Source organism: Sciurus carolinensis, chromosome 3, assembly GCF_902686445.1.
Source record: "Sciurus carolinensis chromosome 3, mSciCar1.2, whole genome shotgun sequence".
Classification (NCBI taxonomy): domain Eukaryota; kingdom Metazoa; phylum Chordata; class Mammalia; order Rodentia; family Sciuridae; genus Sciurus; species Sciurus carolinensis.
In genome coordinates, this window is record NC_062215.1 from 27,438,929 (window position 1) to 27,458,142 (window position 19,214).

Sequence of the window (19,214 nt, forward strand, 5' to 3'; positions counted from 1 at the left end):
CTAACTGAAGAGTAATTTTGATAAAGGTTGAGAAGGAAACAAGACAATTTTCTTCCAAGCCCAAACTGGTGCTTTAACAGAAGTTTTCCTTTTGCGGTGGGGCGGGTTGGTTACATCCTCATTCAATTCTCATTCTTGGTTCAGCTTCAAGCAAATATATTCCAGGTGTCCTATCCAACCATCCAACCTCTGCTTATACCGAACCAAAGGATTTCCAGGTTGGCAGGGGGTCCCCGGGTCAAGCCAAAGCTCTCATCTGATGTTTGAGTGTCTTCTACAATTTCAAGCAGTCCTCAGTGTTTCTCAGAACTCTTATTTTTTTCTTGCCTGTGAAGGAGGTCATTCAATTTACACACAGCTCTAATTCCTTTTATTTTGAATTGAAGTCTGGCCCAAGTCTCTTCCAAACACCAATGCTTCTGAGGCTTCATGGGCAAGGAATAATCACAGGGCTACTGTAATGACTCCTTCTAGTATTTTCCTTTCAGGTAGGGAGATAGAATTGAAGAGAGAACATCCGGGTTCTTTCTGTTGTCTCTTTGTGCCTCTTCTTCTTTACACTATCCTGTCAATGTCTTTTCCATTAGTCCACTTTCCCCCAGCATTGGGGGCCCTGACGGTGATTCCCAGATACTGTCTTCTCCGTGAAGGGCACTGCATGGCAGTGACCTCGCTTACCATGGAGGCAGTACCTTACGTTCTCAGTGATTGAGTGGAATTCTCTTGGCCTCTTCCCTGCGCTGTTCACCCAGATGGAGCACATTGTCCATTCACTTTCTCTCCTTTTCCACACATAGTGAGTGTTCTTAGAGCATTTTCTTTCCCAGTCTAAATCTGTAGAACTTTTTGTAAGTATAGATAGAGAGGAAAACTTTACCTTTATGTCAGTGGGATGTCAGCCTCTTGGGTTGCGGGTACCAGAGAGGAGGCTGTGAATTCTTAAATCTGTCATTTAAGAACTGAAATCCTCCTATGTAGATATATAAGTGAATGATTGGTGGGATTCTACATCATGTAGAGCCAGAAAAACGAGAAATTATACTCCATTACATGTGATATATCAAAGTGCATTCTACTGTCATGTATAACCAATTAAAACAAATTAAAAATGCTTTTAAAAAAAGAATTGCAATCCTTCACCTCTTAGCACATCTGTTACTAACTCTAATGTGAACGTTAGTTTCTTGGACAGAGAAATTTGAATGGAAGTTGTGGTTTTTCTCTAACAGCACTGATAACATGTTTGACAGTAGGGAATTAAGGTTGAGCAAGTTCTTCTCTGTCAGTCACTGACATAACTTCAACCGTAACCTGCCTCATAAGTGCATTTTTTTTCCCACATGAAAACTGGGTGCTATTATAATGTCTCTTTTACAAACAAGGAAACTGAAACGTAGAGAGGTTAACCTTCTCATATATGACTGGTCGGCATTGAACCTCAAATTCAAACCCAGGTCTCACACCAGTTCCTCTGTGGACATCTGTTCTCCTCCAAAACAGAGGTCTACATGGTCTTGCAGTTCTTGCTTTCTCTGATCTTAACTTTCAAAAACCTTTCTCCTTTTCTGGAGGCCTCAGTTCATTCTGGGTCTTCTTTTCTGTGAAACCACTTCCATAAACCCTCCTCCCTCTGTCCTTCTTCTTGACTGGAAGCTCCTCTCTCACATCTTTTATGGGTCATTTAAAAACTTTATTTCCAACAGAACTCCCTGTGCAGTCACATCCATATCTTTCACTTCAACCAGTTCTCTTTGTTATCATCATTTATAATTGTTTTACCATAATCTCATTTTTGGGAGCTTCCCAATCCCCTGGAGTCATCTTTCATGAAGCAATGAGATTGTATCTCTATTTTAATTACAACATTTTTAAAATCAGACATTTGAAGTGTTCATATCCATGTATGACAATGTCTGACTTTTTGTTTTTGACCTTAGCTACCATAATCTCTAAGATAATCCAGTCACTTTCACCCACAGTTACTGTCCATCTCACAACCCTAACATTTTCCTTGTTGGTGAGAGTTACATGCAATAAAAAGACCCCTAATTGTTTTCTTCTGAGAAGGGCTATTACCAAGGTGGTAAGTCAAGGAATTTATCTACCAACAAAATACAGACGAGTAAGAATTGCATCTATCCATTCAGACACTCTTAAATTCTACTCTATCCCAAAATATACATAAAATTATACACACCATTTCCATAGCAGAGTTTCAGTGTAAAAAGGTTCCTGGTGCTTAAAGATAGCTAATGAGTTTTAAATGTTTGCGGATACTTACCTATGAAAGTTTAACATTAGCTATAATCAAAAGAGCATCACAGAAAGAAAGTTAGATGGCAAAATAGATCTGTCTTTGCCTTTTCTTTTACTCTTCTAGCCAGATCATTTGACATTTATAGACCTTCCTGCAAACTACATTTCATCCTACCTACCTTTTCAAGTTAGCTCATATCCTAACACCTCCATAAAGTCTGGTCTGTCCAACCCAGCTTCTTACCCCCATTAAAAATTAGTGTCAAAATGATTAACTTGCTAATTAATCATGTCACAGTTTATTTACTACCTACTCTGCTATTATCTCAAATAGTTGTTTAAATCAGTTACCGCCATTTAACTTCTGTGTATCTATATTTTCTCCCCAAATATATCATAAATCCCCTGGAGGAACATAAATGCCTCTCACATAAAAGGTTTCAGAACATAGCAATGTCACCATGCCATGAATAGCAATGATTAATTATGGTCAGCTGAATTTTGCTATGAGATTCATGGGGAAATTTAATGATAGAAAAGTGAGCAAGATTTTACATATAAAACCAACATTCCTTACTTTTCCAAGTTATTTTACTATTCCATGACAAGTATAATATCTGAAGATTAGCTTAAATGACAATTTCCATTGCTAGCAAAGTCAGTATGGGGGCATCCATATTTCTTCCACCTTGAATCATAGCAACTATGGACAAATTCCACATAAACCTTTTTATTTCTCTTTTCAAATTTAAAAAAAAAATTACGGACTGCATTTTGATTCCTTGTACACAAATGGGGTACATCTTTTCATTTCTATGGTTGTGCATAATGTAGATTCATGCCATTCGTGTGATCATACATGTACGTAGGATAATGATGTCTGTCTCAATCAAGGGTAATCCTGGTTCAGTTCAAATCAACCAGCACCATCACAGATAAGACCAAGGACAGAAAATGAAAATATGAAAGCATATTTATCTTGAGAAGCTCTTAATCTAAGGACTACTAGAGCAGAGACCAAGGCTTGAGTCCTAAAACACACATAAATAAGATAGATGCTTGAGAAGTCAAATGAAAAGAGACTTCACAGTTGGCTAAGGAGACCAAGAGGAGTTTCATGGAGGAGGTAATTAAAAAGAAGTCCTGAGACATGCCAGGGGGAGAGGCATATTGTGGTAGAGGCACAGATTTTAGGGAAAGGTGAGATACCTCCAATTTTTTTCAAAAAAAAGTACTACAGTTTCCCAGGGCACAAGAGGTACACACAATGTTTAAGTAGCGTAAGTCTCTGGAAAGGAGATTTGGGGCTGAATTGCAAGGTCTGTGAGTGCCAGGCTGGAGCATTTGTGCCTCATTTTATAAGTAATGAGGAGTTTTAGTGCCTCAAATTTATTTCACAGGGAATGTGGAACTGGTCATGTGAATATGCCTATAGCTCCCTGCCATATGTCTTCCATTTGGTCCTTCACTTTGCATTGTGACTCCAAGGCTGGTTTATACAGACTCAATCACAGGTGCCTTTGTACACTGACTTTTTTTTCCCAAGGGGAGTGTGGCAGAAGAGGGGAGGTAAAAGAAAAGGGGTCCAGGTCTTTAATTCTCAGCTACATCCCTGTGGGTTGCAGTGAGCTGACCTCTTTCCTTATGAAAAATCAGGTGTCCCTCTCCACACTCTCCCTGTCCCTGGGGTTCTGGCAGCTAACTCCCTCCCCTCTTCCCTTTAGGACCCAGGCAGTTGTAAAGGATCCCTCTAAATTAAAGTCCTCAAGACTCACCCAATTTACACATTTCCCATGTCTCCTGCTGAGACTCTTCCTGCTGCAAGATGCAAGTAATCAGAAGTCAAAAGAAAACCGATGGCAACAGTAGAGAGGTGCCTGGGGTTTCTTTCCGAGAACCACGTTCCTGGCCTTCGCTGGGCAAAAATTAAAAAGAAGCCAGAAAAGTTGGGGGAACTTCTGCCTCTTTGAGATAAGTCCAAGTGACTGAAGGTCAGTTTCCTTCTTCTTTCGCTTATTTTATCTCTGACCACATCACTAGGTAAGTCTGCTATTTCCACCACCCAAGTCTTTCCCAGAGGTTGCAGATCCTAGAGTTTCCACTTTCAGCGATGGATTGGCTGCATCCCCAAAACTAGTATTAGATGTCCTTAAAAATCTGTCACCCATTTTTTTTATCTTGAGTCAATTCAGTAGCTTTATCTAAAATGGATTAATTAGCTTCAAATCATTTAGCAGTGAAAGATGGAGTGAAAGATTAGTTCGAAGGTAAGATTCCTACATCCACATGCAACCAACCTTAAGGGAAGGTCATTTGAAAAAAAAACAATTATTTTGGATTCTATCTATAAGAGTCCTATGTGTCATATATGGACAGTTACATAAAATTGGTTCCCACCAGAAACAAAACGAAACAAAACAAAACAACAACAACCAAAAATGCTTAAGAACTACCATTGAAAGTAAGCAACTTAAAAGGTGAAAGAATTCTCTTTTTAAGTAAAAATGAATGTTTTCTATTATACCCAAGTCACAGTGCATTTGGACTCTCATCTATTAATCATTCCTTGCTATTTTTGTGTTGAGGTTGAATTCTGGCCCTAGCCTATGCTAAGATAAGCTCTTATTCCATCATCTGAGCTCCCATGTCAGGTCGAATATGTTAAAACAAGCACAAGAACCCAAGTCGGGGGCTGTGGCAGAACTGCTTCATAGTTTTGTGCATAAGACGCACTTAAACACCAGAAGGAATAATGTTCACAGATAAAAATGCAACACAAAACACACAGTTACTGGGGTGCATTTAACCTACTGACAGAGCTGATCTCAGACTTCAAAATGTAGCATCTTGCCCAAATTCTACAAAAACCTCCCAGTCTAACAGGGTGATTTTTAAACGTTTTGAGTTGACTATTTTTTTAAGGCAAAAAAACACCCTAAATTCAAAGCAGCGATTTGAATCCTCACTTTCAAAACAAGTGACTCATCAAACACCACCTTAAAAAAGCATACAAGCATGATTTAGTTATTGTCTATCAAGCTCAGGCATTTCATTACCAGGTAGTTTATCCTGCTACCATCTATATTTTATTTTCCATTTTTCATGAATGCAAAGGGCACTGCCAGCCAGTTCTCAGCTCTTTAAATGGCTGACAACACAAATCGTGCCAGATATAAATATTTACATCATTGAAAGTAAATGTTTCCCAAATCCCAAACTTCAGTGCCTTTGAAAATTGATTTGGATCAGGTACACTTTACTGAATTGGAAAGATAAAAAGTCACTTGTCCAAAACAACAACAGCAAGAGAATCATAACAGGCAGAGGACTTTTCGCATTAGGACATCTCCCACTTTTTTCTCTCCCATTCCATTTGAGGGAGAACCTATTTGGAAATTTGTTTCTTTCTTTCAAACCAACATTTTCCTCTAAAGTGGTGTGATACAAAGTAGAAATATAAATCCATTGTTTGTGTTAGCTTGACGTCTTTCCATCCCACTCCCAATTTATGTTTAAACAAAACGAAACAAAGCAAAAATCTTCAACATTCCATAACTCTTAGGGAAAAATCCAGTTCCTTAACACAGCCTCAGAATCCAACCTCTGCCCCCTTCTGCACCCCATGCCCATGACAAACACCCTCTCTTTGGTTTCTCTGCTTTAGCACTGTTCTCCATCTTTGAGGTAATTTCTGGAACACCGGCACCAAATCCCATTGCATCTTGGACTTTTGCTTTTCCTTAGATCTTACTGCTTTTCCCTTTGTATAGAATGCAATTATCCCCCACCATCCTCTCCAAGAAAGAAAAGATGCTTGAGTAAATAGTTTGAACTGCACTTTTCCCTTCTTAAATACTGACCAGAAAACTCACATGCATTCACAACTTCGAATGAATGATTCACCTTTTTTCAGAGAGCAGTGTATGTAAAAGTCATGTTAAGTTCTTGTAAGGTTTATAAAATTAAAACTGCAAATGAAAAAATCATTGGAGTAGCTTAGTTTTCTATAGAATCAGAGAAGCAATCAACCCAATGACCTATATAGGATCCTTCTAACACCAAAAAGAATTTCTTGAGCTCACAAATTTAAAAGAGCTCACAAATACTATATAAGTGGTCTTAATCTCATATGCAATGTCTTTTAAAAACTTCCTTGTGATCTGAGTCAAAGTCAATAGCAAGGTTTTGACAAGTCATTAGGGATGTGTATGTGTGTGTGTGTGTGTGTGTGTGTGTGTATGTGATAGTTATATGGCAGAAAAATATTCCAGTATACCAGAAAGGGAACATATTAACTTGTAAACTCTATAGTGAGGAGAGTGAACAGATTACAAAGAAGAAAGAGTAGAGCCCAATGAGCTCAAAGCCTGGAGAATCTGCACCCAATAATAATGCAAGTCTATAATTTTAACCCTAATTTTTGCACTCAAATGATTTTTCATTCCTCTTGAGTTCACAACAACCAAATCACCTTCAAATGCAACTCCCTACGTGTGGAGGTTTTTTCCCACCTTCAACATTCTTTTCAAGAGTGAAAGGTAGCTGAATAGAAATGAGCCAGCAAGAGAAATGCTAGATTCCAGCAATGAGAAGACCCTGTGGGTGCTATGCCCTTTCACAAATTAAGGAGGAGCTCATCACAGAGGCCAAAGGGGGGTGTGGACTGTGGTGTGAGAATCACAAAGCACAGCATAATTCAGCATTTCTGAGCAGGCGTTAGGATTCTTAAGCAGCAAGATGCCCCTAGGAAGATTAATTATTGATTTTCTTATAGATCATCTAAGGTGATTGTTGTTTGTTTTTCCTTCCAGGATGATAAAGGTCTGATTTTACTTTTATTAAAAAAAAAATTTTTTTTTCACTTCATTGGGTTTAAAAGAAGACCCAGTAAGAGTCTCAGAGGAAGGATTTTCCCAGCATGATATGTAGGGGAGGCAACTATGTTTTCTGACCTTCAAGGACTACCAAGGAAAAGGACCTTGGGCGACCTCCAGAGGTGCACAGTAATTAGAAGCATGAGAGTTGAGTAGGTGGGGAGACAAAACCCAGTTTAGACATGATGATATTTGTTGGCAGCAGGCCTGAGTTCTGTCGTATTGCTAGGTGGAAAGACAAACTCATACAGAGACAGAGGCCTGGAGGACCAGCTGTCAGAATCAGCATTGCTCCTGCTCCATGCTCCAGTTCCCAAGAGAAGCAACATGGTGGCTTACCTTCCTGCCCCCAGTGTTGATGCGAAGGGGCGTCAGGAAGGGATCGAAGATCATGTGACTGGTCTCTATGTTGACTGGTGACTGCCGTTTCCCCACAGAGCAGAGATTCCAAGCTGAGTTCACCAATCCCCAGAAAGAAGGAACTAGAAACAAAAACAAATTGTAAAATTAGCCTGGGTGCATGGGTGGGGAAGCAATCTAGGAACCATGACACAAAATGGTAAAATCGAAGAAAGTCACCGAATACTCAAACTCAGGGAAATAGCGACCACCTGGAGGCGTGTCACTATGGTATTTTCCTGGCCTGAATTTTGGTCAGTTTCTTTCAGACCTATATTCATGATCTCTCAAGGTCCGAGTTTCTCATTTCAGGCCAGTTTATCCTATGGCCTCTTGGTTGAGTGGAGTTAGCAATAATGCTTTAGTGCTTTCATCTCTTTGAAGCCCTATCATCTTTGCAACATGTCTAAGCTGCACCAAATATTTAGTCATTCCAGAGCTGATGCTCTGTTTTCCCATTTGGCAGGAATGTTGTGGGAATCAACCTTGTCCCATCTAGATAATATCTGAAGCTTTTCTCAGAGAGAGTCTTTCAACACATACAAGGTGTTTTTCTTTGGGTTGTCAAAACCAAACATAGGGAATGAATTATTTTTATGACCCACCAATCAATGCTAGACAGGAGTTTGCAACTTGGCTTTGTCTTTGTTTGGCTCAGCACTGTGTCATTAACCTAATGTTCCAGCAGCTGAGGAACGTGATCATTTGATAGGCAGAAAAAAATGACATTGAGTATTGAGTGCAAATATCCAAAGAAAAGCTGTCTTCTCATTTCCAGCATCACATTAAGACATCTTTCAGGATAAATCTCTACAAAGTTTCTAGTCCTCGTTTCTTCTATTTAAGAGAGTTAGCTGGGCAAAGGGGAGAGCCAACCTACTCATTTTGTAAAACTGGAGAAAACAATCATTCAGTCTTGCACTGTTCTTTTAAGTAATTCCACTGATGTACAGGATCCCATGTATTCTCCATGTGCCCCTTAGATTAAATGGCCATTCATCCTGTAATCCATTCAAAGCTTGTAGTGTAAGCTATCTTGTATCCATCCCTGAGTTAGATTGAATCATAGCAAAGGCAGTTAAGCACAAGAACAATGAACACACCAGGAAGGTGAAGTCACGTTGAAGTGTGTCATGAGACTATAGTGAAGGGCACCCCACTTTACCCTGGTGGAGTGGAGCCAAGGTTTGACTCCTGGAGAAGATGGATATAACCCTCCTACATGTACCTGCCCTCTCGGAAACTCAAATTGAACATCGCCTGTAGCTTACAGCAGCTATTGTTCCTATCCATAATATGGATGGAGAAAACTGAGGCAAGAGAGGAGTCTGGAAAACAGACATACAAGGCCCTTCATTCAGGAGAAGAATTGGGCTAAATGGTATGTCTAATGCCTTCTAAATCCAAATTTTGTACCAATCAACACTGGATAGAAGTGGGAGAACTAAAACAAAATTCCTTGGGTTCCCAGGCAAATACTTCAACACCAATATAAGATGGACTTCATTTTGAAATAAGGTAAATATCTAATTTGGTTTAATTCATGCCAATTAAGACTTGGTCACTCAATTCTCTTTAAAGAGTCTGAATTGGCTTTCTAGCAAGTAATGATTTTCAAAATGGCAGCAATGGCCAGAGATATAGAGGGAGAAAAAGAAGGGGAGGAGAAAGAGGAGGAGTCTAGGCAAGAACATTTATATAAGTGCATGTGCTCTCATTTCTTACCATTGTTTAAACTATGTCATCACCACAAATCACTTAATATCTTTACAAATCACCATGTTTTAGCAAGACTATAAGATCTAAGGAGGTTCTTGCATTAAGAATGTACCTTGAAAAACACAAATTTCTATCATCCCTAGGTTGATCTTTTATTTCTAAGCCATTGACTCAATCCTGTACTTACTCCTAATAATTTCAAGTTTATTATTAAAATAAAGCCCCCATCAGGACAGCGTCTTATCTCTCTTTGTAGTGATGTGTGTCAAGTGGCAAATGGGAGGATGCCAGGGATAGTGTCTTGGAACTCCCACGTTAGCCGTGTGATCTAAGCCATGGATTCCTTGGACATTGGTTGGTCTTTTTGGTTCCAAAATAACAAATGGCTCCCCTCCAAATATGTCTACATCCTAACCTCAGAACCTGTGAATATTCTATCTTATGCTACAATTTGGATCTGAAATATACTCCAAAGGCCCATGTGTTAAAACCTTGGTCCTCAGCTTGGCACTATTGGAAGGCAGTGGAAAGTTTTCCGAGGTAGGAACTGGTGGGAGGTTTTAGGTCACTGGGTGTGTGCCCTTGAAGGGGACTGTGAGACCTCACCCCTTCTTCTTCCTCTTTTGCTTCTTAGACACCATGGGTAAGGAACTTCCTCCACCATGTGCTTCCACCATGATGTGCTGCTTTGCCACAGGCCCAAAAAGCAACTGGGCCAACTGACAATGGACCGAAAAATCTCTGAAACTGCAAACCAAAGTAAACCTTTCTTCTTTTTTTATTTTTTATTTATTTATTTTTTATTTTTTAATTCATTTTTATTATAAACAAATGGGATACATCTTGTTTCTCTGTTTGTACATGAAGTAGAGGCAAACCATTACCTTTCTTCTTTTTATGGTGATTATTTTGGGTGTTTTGTTCTAGCAATAGAAAGCTAACACACACAGTAAAATGTCCTTTGCAGAAGTAATTGAAGATAGATTTTATGGGTAAGCCAATGTAATTCACAAGGGTCTTCACAGAGAGAGGTAGAAAGGTCGGAGACATAGAAAACAGACAAGGATGGAAACGGGTCATTGAAGAAAAGAAAATAGCTGACTTTGAAGATGGAGGGAGGGACATGGTCAAGGAATGCAGGTGGCCTCTATAAGTAGAAATGGCAAGAAGATAGGTTGTCTATCTAGAGCCTCTAGAAGAACACAGGTTTGCTGACACTGACTTTTTGGCTTTAGTTTAACTTAATTTAATTTTTTTATAAGACCTTTTGGTTATACATAGTAGTTGGGTTCATCCTGACATACCCATATACAACACTGTGATTTTTAACCCTGTGAGACTCATTTTGGACTTCGGACTGTAAGATAATAAATTTGTGTTTTGTTAAGATGCTCAGTTGTGATTGTTTGTTATAGCAGTAATAGGAAACTAATATGGCTCTTTAAAACTGTGATACAAAAACCTGTTAGAAAATCAGGACATTCATGATGTGCGGGTTGGTGAGGGGGCTTCTTTGTAAGGCAGCTGAGTGATAAACGTAGTTACAGCTGTTACACATTGCATTTCATCTACTCCCATGAAAATCATTAACAGAAATAATCCCAGTCTCATAAATGGGCTGTAAGACTGCTATTTTGTGGCAACATGGGTGGGCAGATGCTGCTATGGCTTACTAATAAACTTCATGCCCCAAAAGTTCCCCCACCAAAGCACAAACAGCAAAAACTTTATGCGAACATCTGCCTTTGCTTTTATTGGGCATGAGATTCTTTATGACAAACAGTTCTAGGGTTTTATATCCCCACTTCACTATCAAGTCCTTTGTCACTGATTCTAGCCACCTGCTCAGGAATTAGAGATTAACCAAGCAACGTTCTCCTCTGCTCAGTTGTGCCCTCGTGGGCTCTGCTCCGGAAGGGACAGCTAAGTTTATTCACCACTGAATTGCTGAATTTAAATCAGCCATATTGGAAATAGAAGCCACCTCAGAGATTATCTGATCGAAACATACACGGACAGAAGACCACAGAGGCGGAGGGTAAAGTGTAAAGCCCTCAACCCACGGCCACAGGCAGCGGCAGGAAAGGAGAGAACAAAGACCAGAACCCTGGTCTCAAGATTTCCAGTGCTACTGAGGCCCCAAACCGCTCCTCCCAGCAGCCTCCACTCATGAGCAGATTATCATAGCCAGGGAATTTCAGAGTCAATTATTGCCATGACCCTAGCCAGACTTTTCCTACTGTTTGTCTTTTGGTAACTCAAAAGTAACATTAGTATCTGTTTTGCAGTTAAAATCAATTTCGAGAGCAAAAGTTCAAATCAAACTGCTTTGAAAGTCAACTTATCTCAAAGTTAGGATTTTTAAATGGCTGTAGAACTCTGGGGTGAAGTAGACAGAATGATCTGGGAGGAAACAAGGCTTCAGTTCAGGGGAGGAAGGTGGTGATTGGGTCCCAGCTGCAGGGCCCTGAGGAGACCTGCTGGGAAAGACTGTTCACAAAGAGTTGCTGTAGGCATGGTGTCTCGGGGCTGCCTGGCCCGAGCAAGGCTCCAAAGAGAAGGCAATGCTGTCAGAAGCAGTGTTAAGTGCTGGGGTGAGAATTTTAAGGTGCTAAGGCTCATCCGGGAACCTCAGGTACCAAAAAGACAGGGATAGAGGTGCACATGCGGTATAATCCTGGGAAGTGCTTCAGGATGGAGGCTGTTCTTACAGGAGGACATGAAGTGTGCATGCTTACTGGGGTCTGGAGTGAGCTGGCTGACTTTATGTACAAAGCAAGAGACACTCTCCTTCTGGGGTTGTGTAGAACTTTCAATTATCCACAGAGTTCTGAGGCTAAACCATCCTCTGCAGTATCACTCCTCAGGTTTACTGACACCCTCTCCCACCTTGGGGTGCAGAGGTGGGGTTCTAGAATTTGGCAGCACTGCTTCCATTTCTACACTTGAGAATCACTCCTGATTTCTTTTTCTCTCAGTGTTCATGTCTGTCTCAATAAATCAGATGGGTAAACTTTCTTCCATTTCTGAGAACATCAGTTATTAGGGCATATCTGTGAACGCTGCCTTTTTCCTAGCTTGATATATACAACAACACATTGTTGAGGGAAGAGATGTAAATAAAGCATAATTAAGTGAGAACCATTTTAACTAAATAATAGACAACTGGTCTGAAAATGTTTGGATTCCATCATCCCTGGCATCTTTTTCACACACTCTTCTAATTAACACGTAAACTAGAGCACACAACAGACCGGAATATCTCTGCAAATTAATTTTCAGAGACAAAACAATGGAACTTCATGGCAGCATCGCAACTCTGGGTTATCTTGCCAGAACATTTCCCCCGTGGCGACACTGCCATTCTTACCAAAAACTACAACTCCCCAATGGTCTCTTGGCTCTGGGTCCAGTGAGTTGTGAAAGATGTTCAGTGACTCTGGTTTCAACCATTTAAATCAAAAAGCCTTGGCAAATTCGATGCAAAACCGATTGGCTGCTCGTTCAAATCAGTGAGACCAAAAAGCTCCTGTTTAGTTTACTAATGCACCTTGGTGACTCCCAGACCAAAGCAAGTTTCTCACCAAAACAAGGAATAGGTCAAGAACACAAGGAACAAGGCCAGGTGCGGGGGCACACACCCATAATCTCAGCGGATGGGGAGGCTGAGACAAGGAGGATCCCGAGTTCAAAGCCAGCCTCAGCAATTTAGGGAGGCCCTAAGCAACTGAGACCCTGTCTGTAAATAAAATACAAAAAAGGGCTGGGGATGTGACTCAGTGGTTGAGGACCTCTGAGTTCAATTCCTGGTATCAAAAAAAAAAAAAAAAAAAAAAAAAAAGAGAGAGAGAAAGAGAGAAAATAAGGAACATGATGAATTAAGTCTGATATTGAGAGTTAAAATTTGTCTTGATGATATTTTCATCCTAGAGAAGATTCTCCAAAGTCATGTCATGCATCTTCCTTCTTTATTTGTCCAGAGTCGGCAGAATTTATAGAGACTATGCTATTGTAGATGTAGATGTTAGACACTTAGAATTAATTTCTTCAGCTTATGTGAATCTGCTAAATCTTAGGGGAATTAGATAAATTCACTTCCAAAGTGTTGACTGATCGCCTATGTTTTACCAGATATTAGGCGTGGTACTGAAAATTTAGGCAGCAAATATTTACTGGGGACCTACTATGTGCTGGGCACTATCTTCAGTTTGGTTTGTCAGAAATGAATGAGATAGAAGTGGTTTCTGTTCTCCTGAGTTTTGCAGCCCGGTGGAGAATATAAGACAAACAAGTTTATGTGTTTACTTAGGTAATTAAAACTTGGTGAGCATGCTATAGAGATGATTATGGTGATAATGAACTATAGAATGAAACAGGGATTGGAGAGATAACCTAGGCAGAATGGTCATGAATGAACTTTCTGGAAGTGTCATCTGGTAGACCCTAGAAGGACTGGGAGAATTGATCCTGAAGAGTGGCAGGGAAGAGGGCATTCAAGGCAGAAGAGGAGAGCAGGGGATTTTGCAGAGAAGAACTTGATGTGTTCAAGGAACAGAGAGAAACCAAGTTGACTTGAGTATGGGGGACAGAATGAGGAGAAAAGTAAGGTGAGATTATCCAGGTAGATCAGGGACAGATGGTTCAGAGTTCTGCAGGTTCCATTGAGGAGTTTGCATTTTACTCCAGTAAAATAAAAAAGCACTGAGAGTTTTAGATAAGGAATTCCATTGTCTGATTCATGAATTAGAAGCACGTATCTGCTGTGGCTGGAACACAGCCAAGGGTAAGCTTGATCATCCTTAGAGTAGTTTAAGTGAGAAAAGAATTGGTTCCCAAGCAACAGTTGGGGGACATAGGTTTTTATGTGAATTCGATCCAATTGTGTGTTTAAATTCTATCTCAAAGGCAGAACTAATTGAATGTTTTAAAATCTATTCTCTTCAACATATGTGCCAATAAAATAGCGTTTTCCTAGGATCCAACTAGTGCTTTACAAGTCATAATTTTAAGGCAAGGAATATTTTCACGAAGAGACTCAGCTAAGGCAATCTTTCCTTGTTTTCAAGCAATAAACTAAGTCCCCAACTTTTTGGCCAAAGGAAAGCAAATGAAAGTTGGGAAAATGAATACTGGCATAAAACATATCTATGGTGAATTCAAACCTACAAATAAAGCCTTCCACTTCAATATAGCAATCTCTGCTTTGGGGTTATAAAGCATGTGAATACATTTTAAATAAGAACTCATATCTTTCCTTTGCTCTTTCCCTTACCAATGCTGATTTACTGTCCCTTCCCCTATTCTCAAATGTAATAAATCTTCACTTTGAGCCATTATTAATCAGCATGTTTAAAATACCCACTGCTGCAGGCTTTTGGCCCCTTTCTGACTTGAGATTTATTTCATAGAGGGAATTGGCCTTGAAACTAATCCCTTTGCTGCTGAATTCTTCCTCCATACCTGGGACTCTGATCTGTAGCACCTGGCAGGGTGCTAAGCAGACCCTCCCTTTCTCTCACTTGGAGACATCTAAGGAGTTGCATATATCCTATTTAACACATTTCTCTAAAAATCTAAAGGACCATACTTAATGAAACAGGGATAGAGAGATAAATCAAATGCCCTCTCTCTAAAGGGTAGCAGAGTTTCAAGATAGGCAAGCTAAAAAGCAGTTGCATTGAAAAACCATAAGCATTAAAAAAACAAAAGGTATGTGCTCATGAAGCATAAATACAGAGAGACAGGAGCAAGTTGACCCCAACTGTGTTTTCTCAAGAGCTGGGGTACATCTTCCTAGTGTAGGGGGCATTGTTGCAGGACTTTGGGTCTTGTAACTAGTTAAAACACGGAAGCATTTCCTCATACAGAGGGACATATTAGTCCTGACAACTGAGATGGATTGCTGCTAGAACCTGAGTTCATATTATAGGGGGCATTTAAGGCACTGGATCTTCTGACTTCTCCAACTTGGGGAGTTATTTTCATAAGGAGAAAAATAATGTTACCACATCTTCACCATGGAACCTTGAGAGGAGGATACAGTTCCATAGTGTGAGATTCTCAGTCTATAAAGTAGTATGATAGCTACTTCACAGAGCTCTGGGAAGACGGAGTAAGAGCATATTTGTAAAAGGTCTAGCATATTGTTAGTTCTGTAATGTTTCATGGATGTTGGGGGAGGGGTTGGAGGGATTGCCAGGAACAGCATGGCCACCAGCCCTGTGATTCCACTTCTGGAGCATTCCTGGGACAGAGATAAAAGGGGTGGGGTGAAGGATCCAGGCAGGAAAATAAGGAGAAGCATCTTTCAGATGCCAGAATAACCCCACCTGGTTTCAGAACATGGAACTCTGAAAGGAGTCACAGGATTGGCTGCTTTGTTTTGTAGTTTGAAGGAGGCACGTGCAATTATTTCCTGGATCTGTAACTCTCAGTGTCTGGATGGTTGGAGGGAGTGAACAGTGACACAGGTCATCTCAGGTTTTAACTCCAGAGAGAAGTCATTTTCCTTTAGCTTTTGGAGGCTGTCAGATTATTTGTACAGCAAGCTGCAACTTCTACCTTCCCTGTGTGCTTGGGTCCAGTGTGGTAACTGACTTGCATTCCTGAAAACACATCAATTGAGGGTGAAGAGAAAGGGAAGGAGGAGAAGTCTTCATTTGCTGATCACCCACTGTTTAATAACTTCTGTGCTAGAAATGTGATGTCTCTTACTTGCTTAATCCTTCTGAAAGTTCTGTGAGATTATACTAGAATTATTTTATAAATGACAAGTGTAAGACTCAAAGAGGTAAAATGAATCTTCAAGGTCACTTGGCCAATAAATAAAGAGACTAGAATTTGAGATCAGTTCCTTTGTGAAATATCCAAGAAACACATGTGTGGTATCATGTGAAACAATACACAGGTATATAAAGCAAAAGGTGGTCATCCTCCTTCCTTCTTGCGACACCCGTGAGGTCACCAGGTGCTGGGCACCCTTCCGCATCGTTTACCATGCTCAGACAAGCATAAGCATGCCCAAATGCACAGGCACGTACTTTGAAAGGTTCTTTTTACAAAAATGTGTTTTGTTTCAAGTAACATTATGCCACAGATGTCCCTTCATGTCACAACTACCAGAGCTCCTCATTGATATGTAAGTCTGCAGAACTACCCCAGTTTGACTGCACCCTCCTTTTCTCTACCATCCCCTAAATGAAAGACATTAAGGCTATTTCCATCTTATTTTACCATTGAAATCAATGCTGCAATACATGCTCTCAAACCAGTTCTTTTTGTACCGGTGCTTTCATGGCGAGAGGGAAGATTCTGAGAGGTAGTACTATTCACTCGAGGAATACACATGCTTTATTTTAATAGATGCTGCCAGGTCACATTAGAAGATACCGGCAGGATCTATGAATATTTACACTCCTATCAGCTATGTGATGTGTCCATTTCCCACAATCTCCCTAGCACGGGATGTTATTCATTATTTATTTATTTTTGGCAATCTAACAGGGAAAAATGACATCTCATTGATTTAATTTGCATTTCCTAACTACTGCTGAGGTTGAAGGTATTCTCATATGCTCTTCGGGTATTTGCATTTCTCTTCGGATGCTATTCTTCATGTATTTTTCTCTGGGCTATTTATTTTTTGTATCAATTTTAGCTGCCATTTGAATTATAGAGATATGAACCCTTGTCATGTGCTATAAATATTTTCTTCAAGCCTAATATCTAGTTGCTAACCTTGTTTTCGATTCTTTACATTTTTTATGTGGTTGAATTTATTGATCTTTTTCTTTATGTCTCTGGGTTTTTCTTTCACTTAAGATGACCTATCCAACTATAGCTTATATGAAAAATTTCCTTGAATGCTCATAATTTTATTGTAATACACTGGTGATTAATAGTAATAGATGCTATGAGACAGAGGTCCAGGATGTTTCCCACATAAAAAGTGAATAACATCAGCATTATTTATTAAACAAACTATCTTTGCCTAATTTAATGTCATTTTATCACATATTAAGTTTGCATATCTATTGGATTTGCTTCTTGCCTGTCTAGAATCTTCTACCTGTTTATATATTCCTGTGTTGGTACCACACTGTTTTGAGTCTAGTAACATCCATGGTGATTCATAAAATCAAGTTTCCTTATCAAAAAAGTCCATTCTCTTCCTCTGCTAGCACTATGGTATCAGAGAGGCCCAAACTCCAGGGAAATGCACTGGGATTCATGATCCCAGGAATGCTAAACATTTGTCGCATTCCAGGAGGTACAAGCTTGTTAGAGTTACCTGGCTCCTCCTCCTGTCTTCAGGTACTTAGGTATTGAATCACACCTGCTAGAGCACAATGGCTGCTCTTCTCTCCAGAAAACCCTCCAAAGGGACTGTCACTCTTAGAGACTTGGTCTCTAGTATAAAAAGCACACACAGAGCAGCTCTGGAGGGACTTGTTGGAAGACAGTGCAATAGGTGGAAATGGCACAGCATTTGGGGCCAGGAGAACTGAATTCAGGGCCCAATTCTCCTAATGACAATCCCATGCATTGAGCGCTTACCATGTGTGGACACTGTCCTGGATGCCTTCCATAGATTCCCTCATTTAATTATCTAGGAGGTAGACTTTATTATCATCCTGTTTCTTACAGGTCATAGAGGAATCTGAGACATAGAGGTGTTGGGTGCCTTGCCCAAGATTAAAAGAAGAAGAAGGAGAAGAAGGAGGAGGGAGAGGAGGAGGAGGAGGAGGAGGAGGACGAAGAGGAGGAGGAGGAGGAGGAGGAGGAAGAGGAGGAGGAGGAAGAGGAGTGGGAGAGGGGAGAAAAGAAAAGAAAAGATAAATTGGCAAGTGGCAAACTCAGGATTTAAAACTCCTGCATTTAGCTCTGGATTCCTTGTTCTTAATCCCTGTTCTATACTTCCTTTCTATCCTGGCACTTCGACTTGAGTCAAACATATTTTTCTCTTAAGCCTCAGTCTCCTCAATGATGAAGTCGGGATACACTTTGCTGAAATAACTTGTATCCACCAAGATGATAGTGAACATCAAAGTGACAAAATCAGCAACAACCATCCTAGTCAGCTCTATCGCCTGGTGGAGCCATGGAGTATGTCATTGGCGGACATCAAATTATTCGTCGCTACTGCCTCCAAAGATGGGTACCATTTGTCTCACTTTGTAGATGAGGAAGGGGAGCTCCGAAAGGTGAGTAACTTATCTGAGAACGTTCAGCTAGTGCATAGCTCAGCTGGAGATTTCAACACAGGTTTAAATTCCATCCTCATTCTGCAATCATGCATCACTCATTCTGAGCATAGATCTAAGATGAACTAAGCTGCCATCATTATCTTCTCACTATGCTTTCTCAGAATTAAGGCTAATGAATTAGACCACTCATTCCCAAGAACACACCAGACAAATAGCATGAAATACAGTCCGTTTTATATGTCATCAAGCTCTTAATGTTTATCTCTAGCTTAAGATTTAGCCTAACAATGGTGTTAAGTCTTATCAGATTACTTTTGGTAATTTTTCGTGCCCCATATAATTACGGGTGCTTCAGATAAAATCTGAAATTAGTTTACTGAAACCACAATGAGAAGAATATCTCAATGTGTGTTCATAAACTAGTCCATTAATTATATTCACCTATGCAGATTTGAAGAAAACAACCAGGCTGGTGTCTTTGGATAACCACACGATTTACTTGAAGTTTGTCAAAAGCTGAAGTCTCTTGGTTTCAAAGAACCCCTATTAGTAATGCTGAAACCAGTTGGAAAGTGGGAATCAAACACCAGGTAAAAATAACATAGTCCCTGAAAAGAGATGAGCATTGGCATTTGGAAATTCTAAAAGTTCCCTAAGACAGAATCAGGCAATGCTTTCTCACAAATTCAAACATCTGGTGAAATACTTTTAAGATCCTGCAGAACATCTGGATATCTTGGAATACATTGTCCTTTATCTG

The 19,214-nt window shown here is 40.0% G+C and overlaps 1 protein-coding gene across 1 annotated transcript in view; it reads right to left on the reverse strand.

Annotated features, from left to right (window-relative positions):
* Positions 1-19,214, reverse strand: part of Ca10 (carbonic anhydrase 10) — a 481,024-nt gene that overhangs the window by 279,074 nt on the left and 182,736 nt on the right. The window contains exon 3 of the mRNA XM_047546776.1: positions 7,470-7,612. Coding sequence (XP_047402732.1) covers positions 7,470-7,612 — 143 coding nt within the window. The remainder of the gene's footprint in view (positions 1-7,469; positions 7,613-19,214) is intronic.